This window comes from Dendrobium catenatum, unplaced genomic scaffold (genome assembly GCF_001605985.2).
Source record: "Dendrobium catenatum unplaced genomic scaffold, ASM160598v2 fragScaff_scaffold_123, whole genome shotgun sequence".
Classification (NCBI taxonomy): Eukaryota; Viridiplantae; Streptophyta; class Magnoliopsida; order Asparagales; family Orchidaceae; genus Dendrobium; species Dendrobium catenatum.
Window position 1 is genome coordinate 946,685 of NW_021318585.1, and position 27,992 is coordinate 974,676.

Below are 27,992 nucleotides of genomic sequence, written 5' to 3' on the forward strand. Positions count from 1 at the left end.
TATTGTTGGTGGTGGTGGTGAAAAAGAATGTAAATTTTATGGAGATAGAGGAATATCTTCAATGGTGATAACTTATTTGAAAGCTTGTAAATCTCTATCCAATATATATCAGAGTTTCTTACTCTAATAAGAGATACAACTAAGTTAAAGAGTTAAAAGATATATCTGTAGATAAAGAATATCCATAAGTGTTTCTAGATGATATGTTTAGGTAACAACCAGAAGAGAGATAAACTTTGCTATTGATTTATTATCGGGTTCAGAACCAATAGCAAAAGCACCCTATAAAATGATTGTTAAGGAATTACAAGAAATAATAAGTCAATTGCAAGAATTGCTAGATAAAAGATTTATCAGACCAAGTTTCTTACCATGGAGAGCTTCAATATCTTTTGTCAAGAAGAAGGATGAGAGTTTTAGTATGTGCGTTGATTACATAAATTTAAATAAACTCATAGTACTTTTTTTTTTATAAAAATTAACTCATAGTTAAAAATAAATATCCATTGCCCAGAATTGATGACTTATTTGATCAACTTTAAGGAGCTATAGTTTTCTTTAAGTTTGACTTACATTTTGGATATCATCAGTTGCGTATTAAGAATAAGAATTATGCTAAAATGACTTTCAGAGCAAGGTATGGTCAGTATGAATTTGTAGTTATTCCATTTAGGGTGACGAATGCTCCAATAGTGTTAATGGATCTAATGAACATGATATTCAAACCCTTTTTGGACATATTTGTGATCATATTTATTGATCACATTTTCATTCATTCATATAATATGCATGCAGTGTTGCCAAAAATTAAGGAGAATAAATAGTATGTTAAATTCTTAAAATATGAATTATGGTTGAAGAGTGTTAATTGTCTTGGGCATGTGATTAGTGATGAAAGTATTTTGTTCATCATAATAAAATCTAAGCTATTGCAGAATGGCCAAGTCCGACTACTGTTTCAGATGCAAGGAGTTTTATGGGGCTAACTGGATATTATAGAAGATTTGTGGAGGGATTCTCTCATATTGCAATGTTGTTATTCAAAGTAATTCAAAAGGCAATAAAATTTGAATGAGATAATAAATGTGAAGACACTTTCCAGAAGTTAAAGAATCATTTAATGTTGCTCCCATATTAACAATTTCTTCAGGCATGGAGGGATATTTTCTGTGATGCTTTATTGAGGAGACTTGGATGTGTATTGATGTAATAAAATAAAGTGATGACATATGCTTTAAGACAACTAAAAGTTCATGAAATAAATTATTCCACCCATGATTTAAAATAAGTAGCTATGATTTTTGCACTTAAGATTTGAAGGCATTATTTATATAGAGCCTGGTGTGAAGCCTTCATAGATCATGAAAGCCTTAAATACATATTTAATCAGAAAGAGCATAATCTAAGATAGAGGCGATGGGTAGAGATTATCAAATTATGATTCATATATACAATATCATTATGGAAATGCAAATATAGTTGTAGATGCATTAAGCTAAAATACATTTTTTCTATGCAAATTTTAGTTATAAATTAGAAAGAAACAAAAATTATGTTATTAAATTATATGGTAATTCAATCAATATTGAAGGATAGAATATGTAATTATGTCTCCCAAGATGTAAAGTTCCAAGAAATCATGAAGAAGGTGTAGGCAGAGCAGTTCGAAAATTTTGTACTGGATGATGAAAAACTGTTGAAATATAAAGGTAGATTTTTTATTCCAAATGTTGATAATTTAAGGGAAGATATATTATTGGAAGCTCGCCTCTCTGGTTTTGAAACTCATCCAAATAATACAAAAATGTATCAAGAACTTAGGGGTTTATATCGGTGGCCAGTATTGAAAAGAAACATTACAAAATGCATTCCCTTTCAAATGATTAAAGCTGAACATCAAATACCAAATGATCAATTACAACCTTTATTAATACCTGAGTGGAAATGAGAAGAAATTGCAATAAATTATTTAATTGGATTACCCTTATCAAGATTGAGTCAGGATGTTGTGTGTCATTGTAGATCGATCTACATACTCTACTCATTTTTTACCAATCAAACAAATATATAAGTGAACAAAATTAAGAAATATATATGTTAATGAAATTGTGAAATTGCATGGAATTTCAAAATCAATATTATCTAATAGAGATGCTCGATTCATTTCAAGATTGTGGAAAAAGATTTTAGAAGCTTTAGGTACCAAATTGAGTTTCAGCATTGCATTTTACCCTTAAACGGATGGGCAATCAGAAAGAACAATTCAGACTTTGGAAGATTTATTTCAATTATGTGTCATAGATTTTGGTGAAAGTTGGGAGACCGGAACATAGAAACAACAATAAAGTTATCAAACCAGCAATAAAGGACCATCAATAGAAGACTGAACCAGACGACACTTCCTTCAACTACCTCAACCACCCCCAAGCTAGGCAAGCAACATATATACATGTACCAACATAAATACAACATTAAAAGTGGTCAAACCAGTAATGAAGGACTATCCATAGAAGACTGACCCCTCTTCAACCATTTCAAACACTAATTATTACACATGCCAATGCCCCAAGAAGGAAAAAAAAGTAAAGATACACGTATTAGAATTGCAGAACCAAAAAATTTAAAAATAAGAAAACAAGCATAACAACATGATCATTAAACAAAAATTTGATTGAGGGTTTCTCCACAATGAATACGCGCTAAATACATATCAAATACGTAGAAAATGCGTACTAAAAATATAGAAAATGTACAACAAATACTCACTTGTTGCGGGCTAGAATATACACGGCGATAGAGTTTTAATCGTTCGTCTTAGCGTTATACGGATATCTAGCTCACACACAGAGAACACAATATTTTTTACGTGGAAAACCCTTGAAAGGGGAAAAACCACGGGGCCTAGCCCAGTTGAAAAGATTTCACTAGAACTTGAGTTGGTTACAATGTGCTGACTCATCTCTGAGGATGATCAGATTACAAGTAGCAACTGTACAATAGAAATCCGGGTGTCAAGAGATGATCTGACAGAGCTTCGGGCCTCAGAGGATGGTCTGATAGAAATCTGTGCCTTAGATGATGACCTGGCAAAGATGAGGGCCTCGGGTGGAGGTCTGACGAAGGTGAGGCTTCTGACTGCGGTCTGACAAAAGTGAAGGCCTAAGGTGGCGGTCCGGCGGAACAACGGCGTTAGACGGTGGTTCGGCGGAGCACAGGTCGTCAGGTGGTGGTCCGGCGTAGCAACGGTGTTAGGTGGTGGTTCGACGTAGCACAGGGCGTCAGGTGGTGGTCCGGCAGAGCAACGGTGTTAGGCGGTGGTCCAGCGGAGCACAGGGCGTCATGTGGTGGTCCGGCGAAGCAACGGCGTTAGGCGGTGGTCCGACGGACGTTCGGCGTTGGTGGAGCAACGGTGGTTCGTCGAAACTCCGGTGGTGGTCCGGCAAAACTCCGGTAATGGTCGAGGAGGCTAGGAAGCAAGAGCGATATCTGATCTCTCTCTTTTTTCCTTAGGCTCAGGGGTCCTTTTTCAAGAAGAGAGGGAGCTCTATTTATAGATTTTGGGACTTGCATTGCCCATAAATAGATGGAGGATCAAGGGTAAGTTGGGAGTGGTTGGATGGATGGCCCATCTTGAATCCCTTGATCATGAACCGTTTGATGGACATTTGAATGTCTTAGTGATGCCGGAATTCAGTGATCTTGGGCTCGTTGGATTCGGCTCGTCGAGCCGCTCGATTCGAGTATAAGTTCGTTATGTTTGGAAACCGTTTGGTAATCCAAATTGGGGTTTGAACCTTCCAATAGTGTTTCGGGTCGTTGATTTGGATCGATTTGGGCTCGGTTTGGGTCGAATTTGGTGTCGTTGGATTTGTATTTCCGAGACGCTCAGTTTAACTGTAAGTTTGCTGAAATTGGAGATCGGATGCTCCTGATTTTAATTCCATAAGTTTCTAACTTGATTTTGCTTTGAGATTCATGCCCGATCAAGATTATTTTTGGACGATGTATCAGCACTAAATACACAGCCAAAACGTAACAGATACTCTATCGATACACATCAAATACACATTTAATATGCAATAATGTTCAATATCCTCAAAGTTCAACTTTGAACTTCTTGTAGAGTTACTCATAGTAGTAACAAGCCCATCACAACTTTCTAGCAATGAAGATAACAACATCAAAACTCATACCTTATCATCAAACTTGATGCCAACTGAACACAACTGACTCATCACAGTGTTTTGACTATTCATGTGCTCTGCCATTCAGGTACTATCCAACATCTTCATATTGATGTATTCATTAAGAACACTTTATTTGAGGCCGACAACTTCTCATACATCTTAGTTAGTACGGCCATGAGATCGACTGTAGTTTTCTTATTTAGAATGTTGAATGTAACAGATGAGGAAAGTGAGTCATATCAAACCTAGCGTATTCCAGTCAATAACCTTCCACTCTTCCATAGCTATAAAATCCAACTTTCTAGTGATTCCTTCCAATATCAAATATAACTTTTTATGATACAACAAACATTCAATTTACATCATCGAGAATGCGAAGTTCGAACCATTGAAAATTCTCAATCTTGTATCTTGCTTCGTCTGTCATTACTCTCATTCGAACTAAAGAATGTGGCTCTATATTAGTTGTTGGGGGTGGGAAGTAAAACTTCACAATGAAACAAATAAGAAATGTAAAAACAACATAAACAAAAAAGAAACACCAAAATTTAACATGAAAAAAAATCTGAAACTGTGAAAAAACTAGAAAGTCATACAACACCAAAAAGTTCATTATGAAAATTTGGGAGAATTAGTATAGATATCTCTTCTCTCTTTCAATGTTCATATACAAGAACAAATAAATAGATACAATACAAATGACCAAGGGATGCAACCCTTAATGAAAAATGATAAACAAAGCTGTCAGCCTGTCTCACAGCAATGCGATGTCAGTTTGGAGTACTGCGGTGCTCTAACATATGTCATTCAGTGTGTCTGGCAGCACTCCGGCGCTGAATATAGAGCGTTACGATGCTCCACCCTCTATCGATTATACATATAATTGTTTAGCACCTCTAAGCACTTAGATACACAACATTGAGGCGCAAAGACATATAACATCGGGGCATTTGGACACACAACATTGGGGCGCTCGAACACATAGCACCGTGTCACTCCTAATTGATCGACAGAATCAGATTCACATAGAACTGACAAAAAGTTCCTAAAAATTTTGTGAATATGCAACTAATTTTGGCTTCGTTTGGGATAGCTTTCTTACTACTTATTAAAATAATTTTATATCATAATATTTATAGTTTAAAAAAAATACTAAAAAGTTACTTAAGAAAATAGTCGTTAAGCTTCCCCAAACGTAACCTTAATCAAATCAAATATGCACAAAATACCATAATCTTATCAATTATATGGGCTAGATATTTAAACTTTAAATTTGCGATCAAATTTTTTCTGCTTCATACTTACCAACAATGTTAAAAATACGTTAGTTCATATTAAAAATTCTTCATCGTATATATGATATAAATAATTGACAGAGTTCATACCTATTTAATATAATCTTTAAAATTAAACATTATTAAATGATCAGAGTCTTATCCAACATACCAAACAATAGGATGATGTGATCTGATATCTTATACAACATACCAAACAATAGGATGATATGACATTATCTGAAACATTAAATTTCTGCATATTTTTATTAATTAAAATTTTTTATTGTAAATAAGATAGATTAAGCAAATTGTGTTTTTTTATTCCAAATTATTTACTGTATTCATTTTAAAAGCAAAAATGTCTTATCATATACTTAATTATTCTTCTTAAAAATTTAGATGTATCTCAATGATCATTATAGGATCAGATCAACTGAAAAAAAGTCCAAGCAAAATTAAATAATGTTTATTTAAATTTGAACAAAGTTAAGAGAAAGAAAACCGATCTTAGGACATCTCCAAGCGAACGACATTTTCTAGTTTACAACAGCCCCAACCGTCCAACCAAATTGCAAATTAAACGTTATTTTTGTGTTTTGAACAGTGCAACACCGTGCTCGCAACACAAAATGCAAAATGTGTTTCTGCTTGGCGTTCAGGCAGAGACTTGTGACAACTACAAACAAACGATAGGCAAATGACGTTCATTTTGATTGGAGATGCCCTCATTGTGTGCTTCTTATTTAAAGTCTTCATAGTCTCCAACATTTAACAAATACAAAACAATACAATTCCAGACAAAAAAGCAAGCAAATTCAAAACAAAACAAATCCAGGAAAAAAAAAACCAAAGGTTGGTGCATAGAATCAGCAAATAGTTCTGCTATAATTATGATTAGAAGAAGAATACAACCCTACAACAAAGGCAGCACAACTATTAAAGCTCCCAATGCACTTGTTCTATATGAAGCTGGAACTCAACTGGAACAACATTCTTTGCATCCTTTACAGCATTTCAACATTCTAATGCTCATTTGGGAAAACATCAATATGATAATTAGCATAACCCTATAATTCTTAAATAAACATGCAGCAAAGTAAATATCTCTAAGGTTTTCAATTTCCAGCTCAATAGAATGATATCCATTACATCTAAAAACTTGCATATTAATCCAAAACTAACAACTTGCACCTGCTTCAAAATTTTATGGGTCATGATTGTCATGGCCTGATGGTCCTTGAGGTTTGTACATGGCAGAATCTCCTGGTCTCCCGCCCCGACCTCTGGTGTTATAGTAGCTTCTTGGATGATAAGCAGGATCATAGTACTGGTTACGTCCATTCTGATAGCCGCCACCGTTGCCTCGGCCATTGCGACCACGTGCATTAGAGTAACCTCTCCGACCGCCTCCACCGCGTCCTCCTCTCTGGTTAGGGTATGATCTCCGCAAAATATACTGTTGATCCTCTTGCTCATAGTCCCTCTGGTTATACTCTTCCACATCATCTGGTATTTGTTGCTCTTGGTGTAGTGCAATATCGTCTCCAGCAGTATGACCAGAGTCATCTACCTCATCCTGAAGGATAAAATTCATTCAAATCATTACAGACCAAATGGAAATAAAAATATCAATCACATGAAATCAAGGGTTCAAATCTCTGCAGTAAAAATAAAATTTCAACTACCGTCAGAAAATAAGTTACCTTCTGAGTTTCACATGCAGGACCTGATTGATCGGAAATGACTTCGGCAGCCTGAATATCTTCTTGCTCATCTTCCTGAAAAGCATACATATATTCAAGAAAGCAGCACTAAAAATCAAATAATGATGTAAAGGATAAAGCCTTCATGTCTTCTCGACAGAACATGCAAGGCATTTGTTGACAACAGAAGCCATGGGAAAATGGTTCTAAATGCTGTAAAATGATTAGAAGACTATGAATCAACATAAAATATGGGTATTTATGTCCGAAAAGTAAAGAAAATGACTTAGGCTTCGTTTAGGACAGCTTTCTTACTGCTTCATAAAGCAGCTTTCTAGTACAAAAATTTACTAGAAAGCTGCTTTAAGAAGCAGAAGAAAGCCATCCCAAATGAAGTCTTATTCTCGTGTTTTATTTTTCTTTCTCACAACAGTAAATAAAAAATTGAAAAAAAAAGTGCTGCAAAGTCTATTTAATAAGAAAAAAGGCCTCTCCAGAAGCATAAAGTTGCTAGAAGTTGGAATCTAATCAATAATCAATAGATGATGATCATGACAATGATTATAATGACAATAACTACTGCTATGATTGTAATAACTCAAAATAAATAAGTTTATTTTTCTTTCTCAAGGCCCACTAACTAATGAGACCATGGCAGTAGGAGATTTACATTCTCGACTTATGGGAAGAATTGGAGTGAAATGAATAGTATTTTTTTCTAGTTTATCCACTGGGGAGATCATTAGTGGAAGGAAGGAAACCATGCTCATCAAATCGCTATAGTCACTTGTCGTGTTCCATTCTTCTCGTTCCTGATCGTTTCGTTTCCAGTTGTTTCCCATCACAACTGTGACGCAATCGAAGCAATTCTCTGCTCTTCCTCAATCCCCTATCATTAGCCTTATACTATATGATATTGATTTTATGAATTCGCATTTTTCAATCATTCATGCTAAGGTCGCATTGAAATAGTTCAACTGGCATATATCTCTCCTTGTTTTTCTGTACTTAGTAAACAAAATAGTTTATTCATGTAATAAAGTCGGATTTAATTATTGGTAATTTCACTAACTTGAAGAAATGATTATGCAATGTTTGATTCATTAGATGAATGATGCTAGGATCATAAAATTAGGACATAATTTATTACTTGGATTTAGTCCCGTTATTTTCATGTATTTTGCCATGTTTTAATGTAATTAATTTAGATACATGCCGTATACAAATTGCTTAACATTGTTATCTTATAGATTCACTATTTATGTCTTTCATCAATTTTGTTTTGTTTCATTAAGCATTTATTTACATATCACTTATGATCTCATATTAATTAGGATATCTAACAATTTGATCTCGAATCAATCTGACCATGGCTCAAGAATAGCTAGAAGACATTTGAACCAACCTCAAGCAACGGAAAGCTTAGCAATATGCATGCATAGTCAAAAACCCTAGACGCCGTTATGAAACTCACAACAAACCCTAGAATAAACTTCAGCAAAATATAACCTCAAACCATAGACAAACTCCCTCTTAAATAGACACAACACATAAGAAACATAATTGGAAGCTTCCTAATTAAAACCTCCCCAATTCAATCCTTCCTAACATATAATAAACATAATTGGAAGCTTCCTAATTAAAACCTCTCTAATTAAATCCCTAAAATATAGTAAACATAATTAGAAACATTCCTAAATAGTTCTCCTTAATTATGAACCTTCCTAAACAGCTTCCCCTTGACTCCTCATCCCTACATAATGAATAATAACTACTCCCCTTTGCCCTACAAGGTGCTCCCCCGGTGTACCAATACTCCCCTCATAAAGAATCGCATTGTGTTCAAGGTGGAACAAAGATATTATCCATTTAGAAGTCCTCATAGAGCTATCGCCATGTATTTGTGCTTTCGACAGATATCGCAGCTGGCCAACATCTCCTCCACATCTTTCTAGTGGAGCATTCTAGAATTCCTAAAAATATACAACGACATATTGGTTTTTGAGTCATATTCTAGCTGAGAAGAAGTTGGATATGCAGGGAGTTCCATACTTCAGATGATGTATAATCATGCAGAATACTCCCAACATAATGAATTATGTGTTCTCTCGCATCCTTCCCTTGATGAACTTTCTAGGATGACCTTCTAGAAGTAGAAAGTAGATCGCTATTACAAATAAATTCCTTTTTCAGTGCTTCTTCGACATTTTTTCTCAATTCTAAACAATTTCAAACATGAACTAAGTAACTAACTGGATGTGGGCCAATCCGTATATTATTTCATTTAACACACAAACTATCATACTTGTTTGATGGAGCAGCTGTCCTGAATCGCATCAGGAATACTGAGCATGCCAACCCTCTTTCTTGCATCCTTTCATTCTAACTTCAGAAATGAGTTTCCTCGCATGTTCAAAAAGATTATCAATGAGGTCCAATAAATTACGCCGCTTTTGTTCCATGTCGTTATTGATAAACCAACGAGTCTAAGAATTCTGGCAAGAGCCAAGTATATTTTTTGACTCCCAACATTTAAGAACCAGGGAGGCATGTTACGAAACTCATACTCACTAAGCATGTTCTCTGAAGGATTTTCCATGGACAACTTAGAAACAAGAGGCAAATCATCACCATTAATAACATGGCTTACACTACTAGAAAGAGAGCTAGCCTTCAACTCAGCATCTGAGAGTGGTTTAGAAGAAATTAACTTATCAATGGAGCCACTAAAATATGAATTGTGACCAAAATAAAGCATAAACAAATCCAAAAAACGAGCTGCCTTCATAGGTGAGCAGAAAATGTGATCATCTACAAGTTCTGGACTTGCATAATACATTAATGAAATCAATTTTCGTGCATGTGAGAGTGCGACTACTTCTTTACTTCTTAGAACCATTTTTGGAAGTCTTTCTAGTAAGCTTGTAAATAATTTTGAGAAGTTTGGATGAACACAAAGATGTGGAAAGGTGGAAGACCATAACTTATCAACATTAGTAGAAGTTTGATCTACCTAATCCATTGTCTGTTGCATATCTAATGACCTTGCTCCAGAAAATGTATCATGATTTTTCACCTTACTCTCATCTTTTTTTTTTTAGTCTGTACTGATTGGCACATTGAATCTTCTGATTTATTATGAAGTGTGGCAGGCAATTGACGGATCACATCCAGGATTGTTTACGTAATCTCGTTAGTGCAAGGTTTACATTATACCTTAAAATTACTATCAAGAACTTAGATAACCCGAGAACTGCATGTTCAATGCCCGCAACATTTCTTGCAACTCCACTTACCATATTCTTTGTCACAAGCACATATTTTGTGAAGCGACTAACCATACCCGGAAGGAAAAAAACAAGTGCATCAGCAGTTTCAACCTAAATTTCATCCTTAGAAACTTTCGACTTAATCAATTCGATGTCAACTTTGTACTTTGAGCTCTTTGTATTAGCTACATCCTATATTTTAACCTCAACATTTACATCTTAAAAAATACCCACATCAATAGAAACCAAAGGTGTTTATCTGGTTTTCTTTCATTCTCAGATGTTGGTTTGGTTTCATTGTCTTTCAAATCTTAATTTTCTAATTCTGAAAACACAATTCTTGGGATGTGGATGTCTCGGCAAAATCACTTTGTACAAGACTTAGGTTTTAATCAGTACCATCAACTTGGCTTTGCAAGTTTATTTCTTTGTCATCTTTATTCACATATTTCGGCTTGTCTATCAGTTTATCCTTAGAAGCAGCTTGTGTTTCACTTATTGAACTCTCAATCTTCTTCTCCTCAATCATTCACTTCTTCGACTTTCTCACCGTATGATCGCCACCACCCCAATAGCTTCTTCCTCCTCCAATGTAGCGATCGTTGTGATCTCTCCATGTCTCTCATGTATCGAGGGTGGGAATCCCACCTTCCTTCCACTCGCCTACCATGATTCGATCCACCTCCTTCTTCGGTTGTCCACTCCCCTTTTGTCTAAACGGCGTCGGCCACACATAGTGGACAGTCACCTTACACCTCAACCATAAAACTCCCTACATGTTGTCCTCCCATCCGAAAACCCTATTCCGCCCCTTATCGGAGCCCTAGGAGGTGGCTCTTGATGAAATGAGCTCTCGTCAACGAACTCTTTCCATCCGATCTCTTTCTCTTTAGATTCAGCCAAGAGAATCCCAGTCAAATTGTGGTGGGGGTTAGAAATCAGAACCACTGTGGGAGTTTTGGATTGCATCTCAATGAGCTTCTTCAGCATCTCCTCCAACCCTCCAAATCGGCTCTCCATCCAATTTTTCATGGTTGAAAAACTTCATTCGATGGTTAAGAATATCTCCTCCAACCCGGATTTGATTTGTTCTATTTTTTTCTTTCAACGTATCCACCTTCTCTGTTGTTATCTCTCCAAAAACCTCGCTCTAATGCCAATTTGATGTGTCTTGGAAGTAAAAATAGCAATGGAGATGAGAAATAAATGCAGGAATACCAATCTAGGGGCTGAATTTGGATTTCTTCTTAAAAAAAATGCAAGATACAATTGATCTACTATTCAAGAGGTAGATCAGCTCCCCCACAAACCCTAGATGCTGCTAGAAAACTCACAACAAACCCTAAAATAAACTTCAGCAAAACATAACCTCAAACCCTAGACAAACTCCCCCTTAAATAGACACAACACATCAGGCGCATAATTGAAATCTTCCTAATTAAAACCTCCCCAATTCAACCATTCCTAACATATAATAAACATAATCGGAAGCTTCTTAATTAAAACCTCCCTAATTAAATCATTCCTAACATATAATACACATAATTGGAAACATTTCTAAATAGTTTCCCTTAATTAGAAACCTTCATAAACATCTTCTCCTCAATTCCCCCTCCTTACAAAATGAATATTAACTCCCATGGGCCCCAAAATCATCTATGGCAATGTGTTAAATATTATGGTACAATATTTCATCAAGAGTTCATATCAAATAATGATCACCAAGCTCCAAAATATTTGAAATCCCAAATGACAATTGAATATCTACACAATGCAAAAGGGGCTGCACCTATGCAAGAGTAATTTTTTGCTCCAACACATCGCCCTGGCATTAAGAATAAAGATGATGCTCTAAACACGGTATATACCATAAGTTAAGGAAATATGTTAGCATAACTTACTGGTAATAATACGGGAAATCAAGATTTACATTTATCAATCGTTGAATCTAGTTATAGCAACTCTATAAGTAAATTTGCTGGAAATCTTTCTATTGAAGTAATGCATGGGTGACAGCTTAGAAAGCTTACATATCTCAAACTTTTATCCGTGCATGCAAACTCTGTTTGTGTTACATCGTTTACTGAGTGTGTGCATAACTTACATGATGATAGTAAAACTGCAAAAACACAAATTGCTTTGCAACATGAAAAGTATAAAGCTATGATGGATACTCACAACAAATTTTAATCATATAACGAAGATAACAATGTGCTGATACATATTTGTCATGCATGCCTTCTTGCGTGCCCATCTTTAAATAGTAAAGAAAACTTACAGCAAATGCATATATTACAGATTTTTCTGATTCTGCAAGCAAGAAAAATAGTAAAACTTTTAATATTGAAGATTTGATAAACAAAGGCACTTTTGAGCCTCCAAAAATTCTTACAATTCTCTTTACAGATGAAGTTTTGCATTCCTGCCAGAAGCACAAGTTCCACTTTTTCCACCAATTCAAGCTATCTTTAGATGTTTAGCATGTTTTTCCTAGTAAGATCACATCAGGTGCTTCATGTGAGCATGTTCCTTCATTTTTTATAGTATCATCCACCAGCAAATGACTCTCTCTCTCTCTCTCAACAGAACTCCAAAGAAAATTTTTTTGAATTACGAGGGAACTAATGGCCGCCATTTGATCAAAACATATGTTTGATGTCAATGGCAAGATTGGTTATTACTTTTTTTAGCTTTATTAGTTGATGTATTAAGACCTATTTTGATTTAAGATTTTATTTTAAGTTTAACCTATTTAGGTAAAATGTTTTTTTTAGTAATTTCTTTTACAACTATTCATATGGATCTATTTTCCTATAAATAATGCACTAGGTCTTTTATGAAAATAAGTATTATTGAGCATTTTTTGCTACCCCATTCCTTTAATACTCCTCCCCTGCCTCTCTCTCTCTCCTTGAATACATCCAAATAATTTCCTACTCACAATATTTCTCTCACATACTAACTTGACTCAACTCCTATGTCGCAATCCTCTCCCATCACTTCCCTCTCTAAGCTTCCTTTCTTTCCCATCTATTTTGTATTTTTGAAGTTCCGCGCCCCCTCCCATTCTACCAATTTATGTTTCTAACCCCCCCCCCTCCATATATATATTTTGAATCCTTATATATATATATATATATAGGGGTGCAAGTATAAGTCAAGCTGGTTCGAGCTTGGCTCGATAAATGACTCATGAGCCGAGCTCGATGAGCTAACGAGCCAAGCTTTAGCCAGCCCTGACTCAACTTGTTGGCTCGAAAGTCAGCTCTTTTAAAAAATATTAATATAAAAAACACCTAAAATATATTAACATTCATAATTTTAAGTACAAATTTATTAAAATTATTTAAAATTGGTATCTCACTTTCTTATATTAAGTTATTCTTTTCCCCCCTAATTTCTCATTCTTTTTATCATTTTATTATAATACTTGCTTGGATAATAATCATTTTCTCTCTTTTATAATAAATGAGCCATCTCGAACTCAAGCTCAAGCTAGGGGTGACTCGAGCTCAACTCAACTCATTTACATGTGTGTGTGTATAATACAATTTACATATACATTGTAGGCCTTGGCCTTCACCATTTACTAGTGTTCAACTCTCTATAGACCCCTAGGACATTGGATTCCAAAAAACCTGCAAGCATCAACATTTAATCATATACGGGCAACATTTTCTTAATGGTTGTTGTGAAAACACGTCTTTTTTGCATGTGTATCAATATTGCATAATCAACAAAAGTTCTAATATAAATGTGTGATTTCTGTTGATATATCGTTAAATTCAAGGACTTGGATAGAAGTGACCTTTCAATCTTCGAAAGAACTTACAAATGTAGAAGCACAAAGTTAGCAAACACAACACTAAAGAAAATGAGATTACAAAGTAAATCCAATGGCCTGAGAAAAAAAATTAAAACTACTTTCATAACAAAGTGATTTCCAAAATGCCCAGCAACAACATCAAGCCTTTATCCCACTATGTAGGATTGGCTACATGAATCCATTTTTTTTCTAGTGTCCTATTAAGAGTCAAATTCTCATTTAAATCTAATAAAAAATATCATTTCTAATCCTTTCTAACCAAATCTTTTTAGGTATACCACTACATCTCTTAACATAGGTCATATCTAATATCTAATATCTACTCTCCTCGCAGGTCATTAGAAGGCGACTCTCTATGATCTTATGTCACTGGAGCAACTCCAACCTTTTTACGTATATACTCGTTTTGTCTTCTATCTCCAAGAGTAAATCCACTCATCCATCTAAGCATCCTCATCTTTGTAACACTTAAATTTACGCTTCTCTTTCAATGGCTAACATTCTGCATCATAAGGCATTGCATGTCTCACAATCATCTTATAAAATTTTCCCTCAAATTTGAGGGGAACTTTTCTATCACACAACAAGCCCAATGCATTCCTACACTTCAACCATCCAACATGAATTCCATAATGCCCAACCAATAAGAAAAACAAGGTAGTACAAATAAACATAATTTTTCATATCATAATAACTTAGTAAAATTATTTATATTGTTACTCTTTATTTTAATTGACACGTAAAATAAGACCTTTTAGACATTAAGGATTATTTTGATTATTGGTCCCATCTTGTAGGATATTATATTATAAATAGAAGTCCAAGGAATCAATAACTACAACTATTTAACGAACTTCGGCATGCTCCCCCCTCTCCCCTTCTTAGGTTATGTGCCTAACTACCTGTCTCATTTTTTTCAGGGTCCATATTGTAGGATATTCTATTATAAATAGAAGTTCAAGGAATCATATACCTATAACTATTTAACGAACTTCGGCATGCTCCCCCCTCTCCCCTTTTTAGGTTATGTGCCCAACTATCTGTCTCTTTTTTTTTTCAGGGTTTTCACAAATATTTTGATATTGAATTCAAAATAATTATAGGACTGATTGTTGACAATTCAACAAGGCACTGATCTGTACAATGAGAAAGATCAATTTCAATGAATCCATGAAATTTTCAATGTTATATGCTCATGGGGTTTCATTTTTAAGTAGTCAATCTTCATAATGAATATTATATTCTCAAGACCCTCCATGATCCATAATTAAACCTACCCAACAAATTTCACCAAAGCTAACCCAAGTTCACCAAACCCTAAGCTCTCATGTACACTGCACCTTCTAAGTCATTAGCATTTTAGGTTTATCTCTCTCATTTCTTATTGGAAGTATAAGATTATTAGTTCCGTGTATCAATCACCCAATCCTTTACAGATTTTATGTTTGACACATTGGTTGATTCTTACATTACACACTCGAAGTTTCTATACAAACTGATAACTCAAATATATGTTCTTACCTACTCAAGCACCAACATCTTTGCTATGTTGCAACATTCATCATTACCAAACCGTCACTCGCCTCTCTTTAATGACTTCATGGGCATTAAGGGGACTTAAACAGATAATACTTCCATTGGAATGGTAAGTGGCTTAAAAATAAAAATCCAAAAGCACATATCATTGAAATTCTCACCAATTCATTGAAACTAAACTTCGACACAGCATTAATCATTATCATGTTAAATTGTCAATGATAATTCGTAGAGAGAGAATCGAAAAATTATGCAAACATCAAAGATATTGAAGAATGAAAAAAGGTGAAAAAGGGAGAAGCACATATGTAGCCAGCCTAAAAGAAAGGGAGAGAAGCATGGCAAGCATTATTTCATTCAATAATTGTAGTCTCCTATTGAATGAACCCTTAAGCCTTTATTTATAACAAAATATCCTACAATATAAGGCAAACTATCAAAATTATCCTAAAAAACTAACAAATGGTCATTGCCCACGCAAATTAAAATAAAGACTAATAAATGAATAATTCAAATAAACAACAATAACACTAAAAAATAATCCATAATTTTCCTACATCATTTAGATGCATGAAAACTAAAAAAAACGATGTCATATAACAGTAATCTCTATCAGAGAACAAAAGAGATGCAATGATCAGTAGAACCTTGTATCTAATACCAATTGATGTAGAGAGAAGCAATGAAAGATTGATGGAAGTCTTAAGAAACTGAAGGAGAAAGAACATGTGAGAACTATATAAAAGAGAGAATTGGGCATGCAGTCTAAGATGAGGGAAAAGTATGTCAATCATCGTTTCATTTAGCAAATAACAATGACACTCTCCTTTCATGACCCCTTGGACCTCTATTTAAAGTTGAAATCTTACAAGGTAAGAGTAAAAATCAAATAAATCCTAAACAACTAACAAATAATCATATTGCACATGAAAATTAAAATAAAATCTGCTAGAAAAAATAATTCAACTAAACTGCTATAAAATGGCAAATAATTTATTTTTCCCTACATCACATAACTATAATATCATACGATATGCTTGATCAGTAAGACTAAGGGGTACTTACTATTGTATGCATAGGCAAATGATGCCAGGAACATAACCAAAAATAAACTTCCGGGGAGAAGACAATACGAGTTACTGAAAGCCTGAAACTTCGATGGCAGTGCGGCTCAAGATAAAGTAAAATTTTTCTAGAAATTAATCTCACTAAGCTTTCGGGTTATTAGGCACATTTTAAGTTAAATGATAGTGATTGCTTTTTAGTGGCCCACACTAAGTAAAAGCTTGCAATATTTCCACTTCGATACCCAGATAAAGGAAAGTTTTGGACGCATAAATTTTAAAATAATTATTACAATGATTTGATCATTGAACTAAAGCAATTTGTATGAATTTTGCAATCGCAACAACCTCAGCTACGACCCAAAATGTAAACCTGTGGAAAGAAGTTAAAACCCTTTCTGCATGAATTTTGTGATCCAAGCAACCTCGGCTACTATCACGCAACTTAATATTCTAAAGTGGATTTCTGATTTCACAAATATATTTATAAGAAAATATCACAGACGCAGAAAATTGAGCACCCATCTTAATAACAAATAAATTGTAAAGTCATATGTAATATTCCTAAAGCTATTAAGATAAAAGATAACTAATAAAACATGACTAATTAGGTTGATTACATTTGATTAATAGCTTAATCATCTAATTAGGTCAAATAATTAGCGAGATAATTGAGACGTCACATGTTATAAAAATACCTAAGAAACAATAACAGGTAATTAACCTCAATCTTCAAACTCATTAAGATCAATTCAATTTAAATGAAAACTAACTTAAATTAAAGGAATGATAAATGAAGGAGGGTAAATTGCTTAAAATAACAAATTAAATAAAACAGTCTGGAGAGGACGAATTATGTGATTAGAAGGATTCGTGTGAGTCTATTTCCAGTTATGATAAAATAATGATGTAGTACGTACTATGTTATAAATAATATGTATGCATTATAAAGTAAAATATTTATATTATTTATATTATATATACATATGTACAACTATATAAGTAGCAAGATAAAGATTAAAGTGGTATCAAATGAGAAAGTAAGTGAGAAAGTAAAGGTGAGAACAGTAGAAAGGGACGCAGGGGACCAAGCAAGAGAGCAAGATTGGAGCAACCAAGCAAAGGAGGGAAATTTATGTAAAATATGTGCTATTTCACAACAAAATAAAATTTTAATGTCTTTATTGACACTCTAATATAAGTTTAATGTCAATCTATGAAGCATGGACATTTCAAAAATCCTTTAATTTCCATGTCAGATAGGTGTCAGAGATGGACATGCCTCCAACAAGCCCTGAAACATCTACGTCACGGTGAAAATCATATATTATTTATTTCTATCAATACTAGAGTCAAACACAATCAAGATGGAACCTAACACGATAAGTACACACTTTGACAAAGCCAAGACACGCCCCAACATAAGTCAATGGACCATATTAAAGAGGATAATGGTATTAGTGGTGATGAAGACATAATAACACTAGTATTGCATTACGATTTCAATGTGTTAGGTTAATTAGTAGTACATTTATGTGTTCATTATTTTTAGATAATTTTAAGATTATATACTTTTTTTTTTTTTGCCATTTTCTGAGAATAAAAGAAACTTAATATTAACAAAGACATGCTTAATGATTAATTTTAAGGGCACAACCTAAAGGCAGGGTGGCAAAACCTAAGGGAAGCATCAGAGAGGGGGCATGGGTTCGGAGAGAGGGGTTGCAGGGAGCACGAATGGGAATTCAATTTTGAACGAATGGAGTGTATTTCAAATGCATGGAAAAAAACATTTTTTTTAGGAATGTCTAATACCTCAAAAATTTACTTAGAATTTATGCTACTTTAAACCAAATAGAAAAAGTATAAATGAATGCAAAAGAAATACAATATAACTATTTTACTTTATACCAAACAAAATCTAAATAACTCCTCTTTAAAGCTCACAAAACACTGGAGCATTTTTTGAGAACATATGCTAAGTTATGACCTATTCAAGTTCCAAATATTAGACACTCGTGCAAGATCTACATTACTGTTATAAGAGGCCCGCTACTTAATCATGGATAGAACACTACATCATTAGCCTTCACAAGATAGAAATAGCAATCAATACTTGAAAAAAATATTTATTCCCTTCAAATTAAAATGCTATGATGAACTTTCACTAAACTTCTATCAGCCCCTCGTGAACAAACAAATGGAAGAAATCAAACCAACCTGCTTTGCTAATGGTGGTTTCTATAATAATTTCTCCTACAATGATTGGATAAGCGGATGACCCAAATTAGACCTAATAAGATTTATGAGTTTATTTGTCATTATTGAAATTGTGTAAAATGTTTAGAGTCATATTTACATTTACTTGGGTCAAAAGGGAACTTGTGATTTGAATTTGGAATGATATTTTCAAGTTGAGATCCGCCCTTGGGAGCGATACGACACTGTGAAGTAGCATTGTGAAACCATGCTCTCTATTTTGATTTTTGAGTTTCTAAAAGTTTCTTTGGGAGCATTGCAGAGCTAGGAAGCAGTGCTTTGGCGCTAGTCTTTCTATTTGAGAGCATTGCAGCGCTAAATCTATAAATATCAAATTTCATTCTCTTTGAGAAGTAGCTGGTTGGAGACCGGTTGGAGAGAGAAAGAGAAGAATTCTAGCGAGAGAAAGTTGCATTTGGAGGTCTTTGAGTCAATTTCACATGTTAGTTAGTTGAAGAAGCTCTTTGACTTAAGATAGGATACCTTTTCCCTACTTTAGTTTTTAATTTGGGGCTTTCATATGTGAGTTTTGGTTTGTTATCTGGTTAAATTTTATACAATCTCAATTTTATAAAGCTTGGGAAATTTTCCATGGTGTCGTTTTTGGTATTTCGTAGTATAGTGTATCATAAGCATGTTAACAGGAAAAACTTCAAATTTCACATGGTAGTTTTGAATATGTGGCATTTCATGTGTTGTGGTGAAAATAATGACATGCATAGGAACTGTTGTAAAACGATAAAAAACCCATGTGACGTTATAAATGTTGTTTATGAATGTTTTTATGTTTTACAAATGTTGAGCATGTGCACATTTATTTCCCTAAATGCAGTGGTACATGTGAAAGTTTGTACATTCATGTATCATGTTATATATTATTCATATATGTTGAAAGTGTTAATAGTACTTTTCATATATGTTGGAAATGTTGATGTTGCGGACCGTAAATATTAAGAATGTTGATGTCATGTGTTTCTAATAGACATTGAAATCCGTGTTAATATTAATGTTCATATATGTTGAGAATGTTGATGATATGTGTTGCTAATACATGTTGAAAATGCAAATAATTCTATGTTCATGTGTTTGAAATGTAAGGGGAAAGCTTCGGGAACATGTATACAAGTGGGTATATAACTAGAAATGAAGTTATAAAAGCTTCAAGAAATGTATATAAGTGGAAGTGGAGATACAAGGAGGCTTCGAGAAATGTAAATGTATGTTATATGTTATTTCATGCTACGCTGCTTACATTCTGATATCAAGTTCAAGTAAATGTTTATGTTATGAAGTTATGTTCATATTTTTGCGCAATGCTACTTCTGTTTTGAATTTATGTTCAAGTACTGTATAAGTTGTTACTATTGGTATATATATATATATACTTTTACCGCATATTTCATTATGATACTAAATTGTTAGGCACACAGTTTAAAACAAACATTAAGATAGTTCACTTTAAATATGAATTATTGTTTATGCAATATAGAATAGTACAGTTTTTCATATAATAAGTATTGAACTCTTTAATAATAGATTTTGAATAACCTATTGAGCAAGTGTTTTGCTCACCTTTTGTATTTGCATTTATTTTCAAGAAAGTATAAAGCACCAGTTGAGTAAATTATATTGATAGAGACTATTGACCCAAGCTGAGAGCTGGATTTAAGTACGTTCATTGTGGGTTTTTTTCTATGAGGTCATAAGCATATTTATGTTTTTGATAAAAAGTAAGTTAAGTAATGATTTATGTGTATTATTTTTTAAAATTACAGTTTAATGAAATGAAATAAAATTGATATTTTATTTCTATTTATTTCGATGAATTAGTTGGCTCTATGTTATATATGTTGAAGAATATAAAATAAAAAAAATCCTTCAAATTAGGTCTTAGGAAGTATTAGGTTTGCTATCATAGGCTTGACACGGAGCAACTCACTTTGGAATAGTTGGTTGTATCGGGTTAGGCTGTGTCAGTTTCAACTCAAAGATTCTACTACATTTACATGGGAAACATCATAATTGGAATGTTGGGAACAAGAGCTCATCAAACCCCAATAGCATAAATAAAGTCTAGCAACTATAAAAATTAATGTAACGCAGTTATACAAGAAAGAAACTTCAACCTACTATAGCATATCTCCCTTTCAACAAAAAGGAATGCAGCACCCATTCACCCATCCAAAATCAATCCATTCTACTGAAGAAAGAAATAACTAACAAGAAATGCTCAAATAAGGGAACATAAAAAATAGAGCTCTCAAAACAAACCAAAACATGTCATAGGCGCATTCAGCAAACACTTGAACAAAACTCATCATCATCGTCAACCTTCTCAGCACTATTTGGGTTAGTTTTCTTAATCTGCATTATCCATTTGTCCCCACGTAGTGTTACATCAAATGCTAAATATATTTTGCAAGGCTTCTACCCAAGTTACATTTGATCTGCACCTATTTATTCATCCTTTGACAACAATTTAACCTACCACCTTATTAGTGCATCTTCTACCCTTCTCAATATATGCTCAAACCACGCAAACCTATTTTAATAAAAATATCTTTAAGACATTTTTTCTTAGTATGCAAAAATCAAATATCATGATACCGGCTATATGTTGCCTTAAGATCAATCAAAATCATATGAAATTTATTTATTCGCTCTTTATATTTTTCAATAGTTGCCTTGGCATAGAAGCGACACCCATAGTGAATCACTCTAACAAAAAAAAAATGATTATCCAATATTTCTATAAACTTTATAAAACTATGTTTCACTACCCTCTCTGACCATTTAGTTGCATGGCCCATACTACTATTTGATTTATTGAAATGTTGGCATGTGAAATTTGTGAGCTTGGTAAGGCCAAAGTTGGGCTGCCAATGATGACAAAATAAAATTTTGCCTAGGTCTTCTCAAAACAAAACAAACACATAGCAAAAAATAAAATAAAATTTGAATTTGACCATACTTCATCCAACCTATCCTTAAAATTGAATTGTGTGATTCATTAACACACTTATTTGCCATAAGCTGTAGCTTCAAGTTTCATGTTTCAAGAAAATCATCATATACCCCTAAACATTCTCGTATTGAGCATAATTTCACATTTAAATAGTGGCTCAATAAATTGATTAACGTTTAGTAACATCATGGAGACCAATAATCCTTGTTCCCCATTAGGAAAGAAAAGGTATTTCTTCGGATGATCGCTGACGTTTTAAGTTTAGTAATCTCCAGGTTTTACTCCTTAAATATAAGGTTTGCTTCCTGTTGTTTGACTTACTCCATTTCCAATGAAATTTTGGTAGATTCCACAAGAATACAAAGAATGTAAATTACCTTAACATCTCTTAAATATAAATTTCATGCGAAACTGTAATTTCCATATATTTACATGCCATGGCAGACCGTATCCCAATTATTTTTAGATTTTAGAACTTCTTTCTTGATACACCTAAACTTGCATATAAGCAGCCCCAACCTTAGCAAACACAAAAATTTGATCACGAACGCACACCAGATTAACAAAGATCAGGCCCTGGATTAAAAGAAAGCTGAGTTTTTGACATAACCCATCAAATATTTGTAAAAAATGCCAGGGCCTGCAAACTAAAATTTAAAATAGCTCATAGTTTCAGAGTCAATTATTAATCAATTTGTAGTAAAATTCTCAAGCCAGACATAAGGAGCAAAAGAGAAAAGAGAGGCAAGAAAGCAGCAAAAAAAAGTAGCAAATTTTACATAAATAATAACTGACAATACAAATTCACCTGTTGATGATAATCGACCTGCACTGCGTCACTCTGGCCATCTGGGGGCTGCTCGCTAGGTTGAGAAACTAGCATTTGGCAAGCAGCATTGTACTTGCCCACTGCGGCAGCAACATCAACTGGAGCTTTCATCTCAGGGGTCGTCGTGTAGTAGTCTGAAACCATAATCTTGTTCAACTTTTCCCTCAGGCCAGCATCTATAGAATAGCAAAAGTTAAATAAATATAAAGCAAGATATATCAAAGTAAAAGGAATGACTTACAGGTAACAGAGGATCCCGAAATTATGGGCTCCTGGGCTCCCTCTAGCCAGAGTTTAGCGTGCTGAATACAACCCTCGAGTGCGCTCCGGTGAGATATCCCAGAATAGAGCGGCCTTGATGTAACCAACCCTCCGAGAGTAGAAATCATATCGAGATCTTTCTCCCCAAGCAGCTCGGTGGCCTCGTCCGTGACATAATCGTACGTCAGGCAGCACCCGCGCTCGTGATTCCTCGTCAGCATCATCGATGTGAACTCGCTCTGGGGCTTCACATCGAAGAGACAGCCAAAGTAGAGTAGCGCTAGTAAGCTATCTACGGCGGAATCAATCGATGAAGTGTCCTCCGCCGCCACGGGCATGAGATTAGGTTTACCAGATGGTGAACAGGAGGCGGCGAGGGCGACCTCCTCCTGGACGGCAGCAGCGAGCGGCAGCCGAAGCTTGTCGTACTCATCAATAAGTGCAACAACGCCGGGCTTTGACCGAAGAACTTCTTCCTGCTCCTTGTTTAAGGTTTTTCCCTGTACAAGGCTAGCCTCCATCTGAAGAATTCGGTTATACTTCTTCCGCAACGCGCGCAGCCGTTTGTTCATCAGACTCAAAACGGGCCCCTCCGCCGCCGCCGCCGCCTCAGAACCAGAAGTTGACGATACCGACGCCATTGAAGCAACAGACTCAGCAATCTCCCAAGCGATATTACTCGCCTCTCAGAGGAGACCTCTCAGAGACTGTATATGTAGAGCTATCAATGAAGGAGTGGAATTGGAGACGACTCAATGAAATATATGAGTGGTAGGAATTAGGAAAGAAATATGAGTGACATATTGGATATTAAAATAATATAAGATGGTATGTATGTAATATTAAAATTATGAGTATTATATATGTAAATAAGATGGTATAAAATGATATGTATGTAAATTTTACTATATTATTTATGAATATTTAGATCAGTCAAAATAAATTAGCGTACATATTATATAAATAAGTTTCAAATTAAAAATTTTTTGTTGATAATCAAAACTCTCAACTAATAAATCAAGATAATTTATTTTATAATCTCTTTCTATTTCTCTCTTTTTTTTCTTTTCATATTACAACTAATAACCACTCATTTATAATTGAATCCATTTGACATCTACAATTGATTAATTAGAGTAAAATTGTTAAATAAACAATATGAAAATATAATTAAATTACTACTACCAACCCCATTCACACCGAGCTTCATCAGCGACCTCACGCCCTGTCCTGTTCTCATGCGAGCTCCTTTCGTGACCTCATGCCCCGCCCCATCCACAACCTCAAGCCCAATTACATTTGCGACCTTACGCCCAATTCCATCCACACGTTCAGAGACAGCCTCTTTCTTGTCTTTTAAAGGATGTTGAAGAAACCAAATGGAAAAAACAATTGAATGAGTACCATTTGATTATCTTAAAAAATCATTTGAATTGTTTCAGAGAAGTATTTGAGTGATAACCCTTAATATAATACGTAAGAAATTATAAAACTTGCGTCAAATAATCATTCATGACATGTTTAAGTTATAAACGTTGAACCCTATATTTTTGTAAGCAGGAGGTTACTGTGCAAGCTTCAATGGCTACAAAAGAATTCGTGCAAATCAGATAACTTAAATAAAATCAAAATTATCATCATTATCTAGCCTCATGTTGTGAGCTTCTTATCTTTGTCTGAAATCATATAAAATCACATAATTAGCATAAAAGTCCAACAAATAACTAAAAATTATCGATGTATTCAATGCATGCCAAAAGATTCATTATGATTGTTATAGTCCTAACCAATATTAATCATCATCTAATACGCGTAATATGAAATATCTATAATTGTGAATAAAATCAATATGACTAGTAATGTCAAAAGAGATCTATCAAATTATAAGATAAATTGCTAAATAATACTATCACCTAATGAGCAATATCAATATGTTATGCTATGTTGTATCAATATCATTGTCAATACAATTTCTATTTTATTTATTAATCGGTTTAATGTACTCTGATGTAAATATTATCATGGAAATAATAATGAAAGTCAAGGCAGAATAATTCACCTTTAATGTATTGATTCATTTTTACACATGTTATATGTTATATGTATCAATATGGCAATCTTATATTATATTTCATTATTTCTATTAATAATTTTTTTCACGCCTGGCTTTCAATAATTATTTAACATTTATCACCCTCTACACATCAATGTAATTTGATCAATCAGTTACAGGCTACAATTATGATTACACCATCTACTTTTTATTTAAAAGAAAGCTCATTGTCTCACCCTCATGCCCATTAATTATAATGTTAATAGTTAGCCTTCATTGCTTATATTTAAATGCTACATTTTTATGTGCAATATAATTCAGTATCATACATGAAATACATTAATTCATAAAATGCAATAAAATATATCAAAATTGTATGCTAAACATTTACTTCAAAAAAACACATCTTCTAATTTATTAGGTGAAAATTTAATATGTTTCAGTCAAAATGCTCATATTGATGACATTTATCACATACAAAAAATTATGCAGTGAAAATTTGCTAAAAATTAAGATATCATAATTTTTGCAAAACCAAATTAAAATTCTTAAAACAAGAAATACATAAGTTTACAAAACGGACATACTGACATGTGTTAATTTTATACACTATCTTGGAAGAAAATTATTATATATAATTAAAGCACAATAATAGAATATACATGACGGTAGAGTTAGATTTTCTTATCTTAGCATTGTACAGATATCCAGCATAAACATAAGAAAATGGAAATGCCATATTTTTACATAGAAACCCAGGAACAAGGAAAAACCACGAGGCCACGCTCAGTTGAAATAATTCCACTAGTATTTGAGAAAATTATAAGCGTCTGATTCATCCTTGAAATTGAGGACGATCAGATTATAATAGTCAAAAGTCGAATTGAAATCAGAAGGTCAGATAGAAGTCCAGAGTTAGTCCATGACAGTCCATAAATCCGACGTCAGTTGGCATCCGTCGATGGCCGGGCAGAAATCTAGAGTTAATTAGCTGTTAGGTAGAAGTCCGAGATTCGTCGGTAGTCGGACAGAAATTTGGCGGAAGTTGGTGGTCAAGCTGAAGTTCGATGGTGGTCGAGGAGGAGTCTAGTGGAAAAATAACTCTCTTTTTGCTTGTTTCTCCTCTCATGAGAAACGATGGGTCTATTTATAATTTGTTGAGAGTGACATGACTAGTAAAAAGGAGGAAGATCAAGGGTAAAGTTAGAGTGGTTTGAATAGACGATCAATGTTGATCCCCTTGATTATAAACAATTTATTGGGCATTTGAATGTCTTAATGATATCAAAATTTGGCAATTTTAAGCTCATTGGATTTGTCTCGTTGAGTCGCTACTTCGTGCCTGTAGTCCCTGTGTCAGAATCTTTCGACTCTCTGGCTAGCTAGTCAATCGAATCATATAAGCATGTTACATTTGGAAAATATTTGGCAATCCAAATTATGGTTTGAACTTCCCAAATGTGTTTCAGGTCTTTGATTTTGACCCATTTGGGCTCGGATTGAGTCGAATTTGGTGTCGTTGGGTTTGTATTTCTGAGATGTTCAATTCAACTATAAGTTTATTGAAATCGGAGTTCAGATGATACCATATTTAATTTTTAAAGTTTCCAATTTGATTTTGCTTCGAGATTCTTGCCCGATCAAAAAGATCAAAGTCATGGTGGGAGTGTTCTATCAGATGAACCATAGTAATTCTCTTTATCATGAAGAGTTTATTTAGCATTTAAGTGTCTTAATCATGTCAGAATTGAGTGATCTTGAGCTCTTTGGATTCATCTCATCAAGCCGCTCGGTTTGATTATAAGCATGTCATATTTGGATATTTCTTGGTAGTCCAATTAATGCTCTAAAGCTTCCAAATAGACTTTAGACATTTGATTTGGGCTTGGATTGGATCAAATTTGATGTCGTTGGGTTCGTCTCCTTGAGATGTTCAATTTGGCTATAAGGTTGCTAAAATTGGAGATCATATGGTCTTAATTTATTTTTTAAAGCCTCAATCTCATTTTTACATCGATAGTTGTGCTTATTAAGACGAATTATTGGTGACATATTAGTAATATATTTGAAATTATTTGCATGAAATAAATGTAGAAATTAATATATTATTATTTTTTTAATTTGACTTAAAAGTAAAATGAATGTAATGAAAAGCTAAAAGATGGGGCTGCCCAACAACAAGCAGGAGGTTGCGAGCTATGGTGGCTGACGGGTAGCACAATTGCGACATCGAAGGCATTGGGTAGTTGTGATCAGTAGTAGCGAGAAGCGGCAAATGATGATGGGCAAGAGGTGATGACCGATGAGAAATTGCAACTGCATTAAAAGATAATTTAATAATTTATAAGATATTTAAAAATCAACTAAATTTAATGATTTTTAAATACACAAAATTAAATTGTTTGGTGCGTTCGAAATATTTTAAACTTTTATTCTTCACTTATTTTTATTTCACTAAAAATCCCAATCTATTTAAAATTTTGTATTTGAAATAATTTACACCCCCCCCCCTTTTCAACAGCAAATCGACAACAATTAAAATTTACCACTCCGCCCTGGTTGACATCAATAATATGATTTTCAACAATAGGCTTGTGGATTTGCATTCGGTTGGGTGTAATTTTACTTGGTTTAACCAGCGCTCCGATAATCCTATTTATATCAAGCTTGATAGGGCCCTTGTCAATTCGGCTTGGTTGAACACCTTCACTAGTTCTTACTGTTCTTTTCAAAGTCTGTCTTGCTCGGATCATTGTCTCATTA

At 34.0% G+C, this 27,992-nt stretch overlaps 1 protein-coding gene across 1 annotated transcript; it reads right to left on the minus strand.

Annotated features, from left to right (window-relative positions):
* Positions 1 to 6,321: 6,321 nt before the first annotated feature.
* LOC110098430 lies at positions 6,322 to 23,929 on the minus strand. The gene is made up of 4 exons (XM_020825264.2): positions 23,157 to 23,929; positions 22,895 to 23,091; positions 7,168 to 7,242; positions 6,322 to 7,040 (listed from the first exon to the last, which is right to left on the minus strand). Exons 1-4 carry the CDS (start codon positions 23,815 to 23,817, stop codon positions 6,669 to 6,671), a joined length of 1,305 nt encoding a protein of 434 aa, XP_020680923.1. The 5' UTR covers positions 23,818 to 23,929; the 3' UTR covers positions 6,322 to 6,668.
* Between the last annotated feature and the right edge of the window lie 4,063 nt (positions 23,930 to 27,992).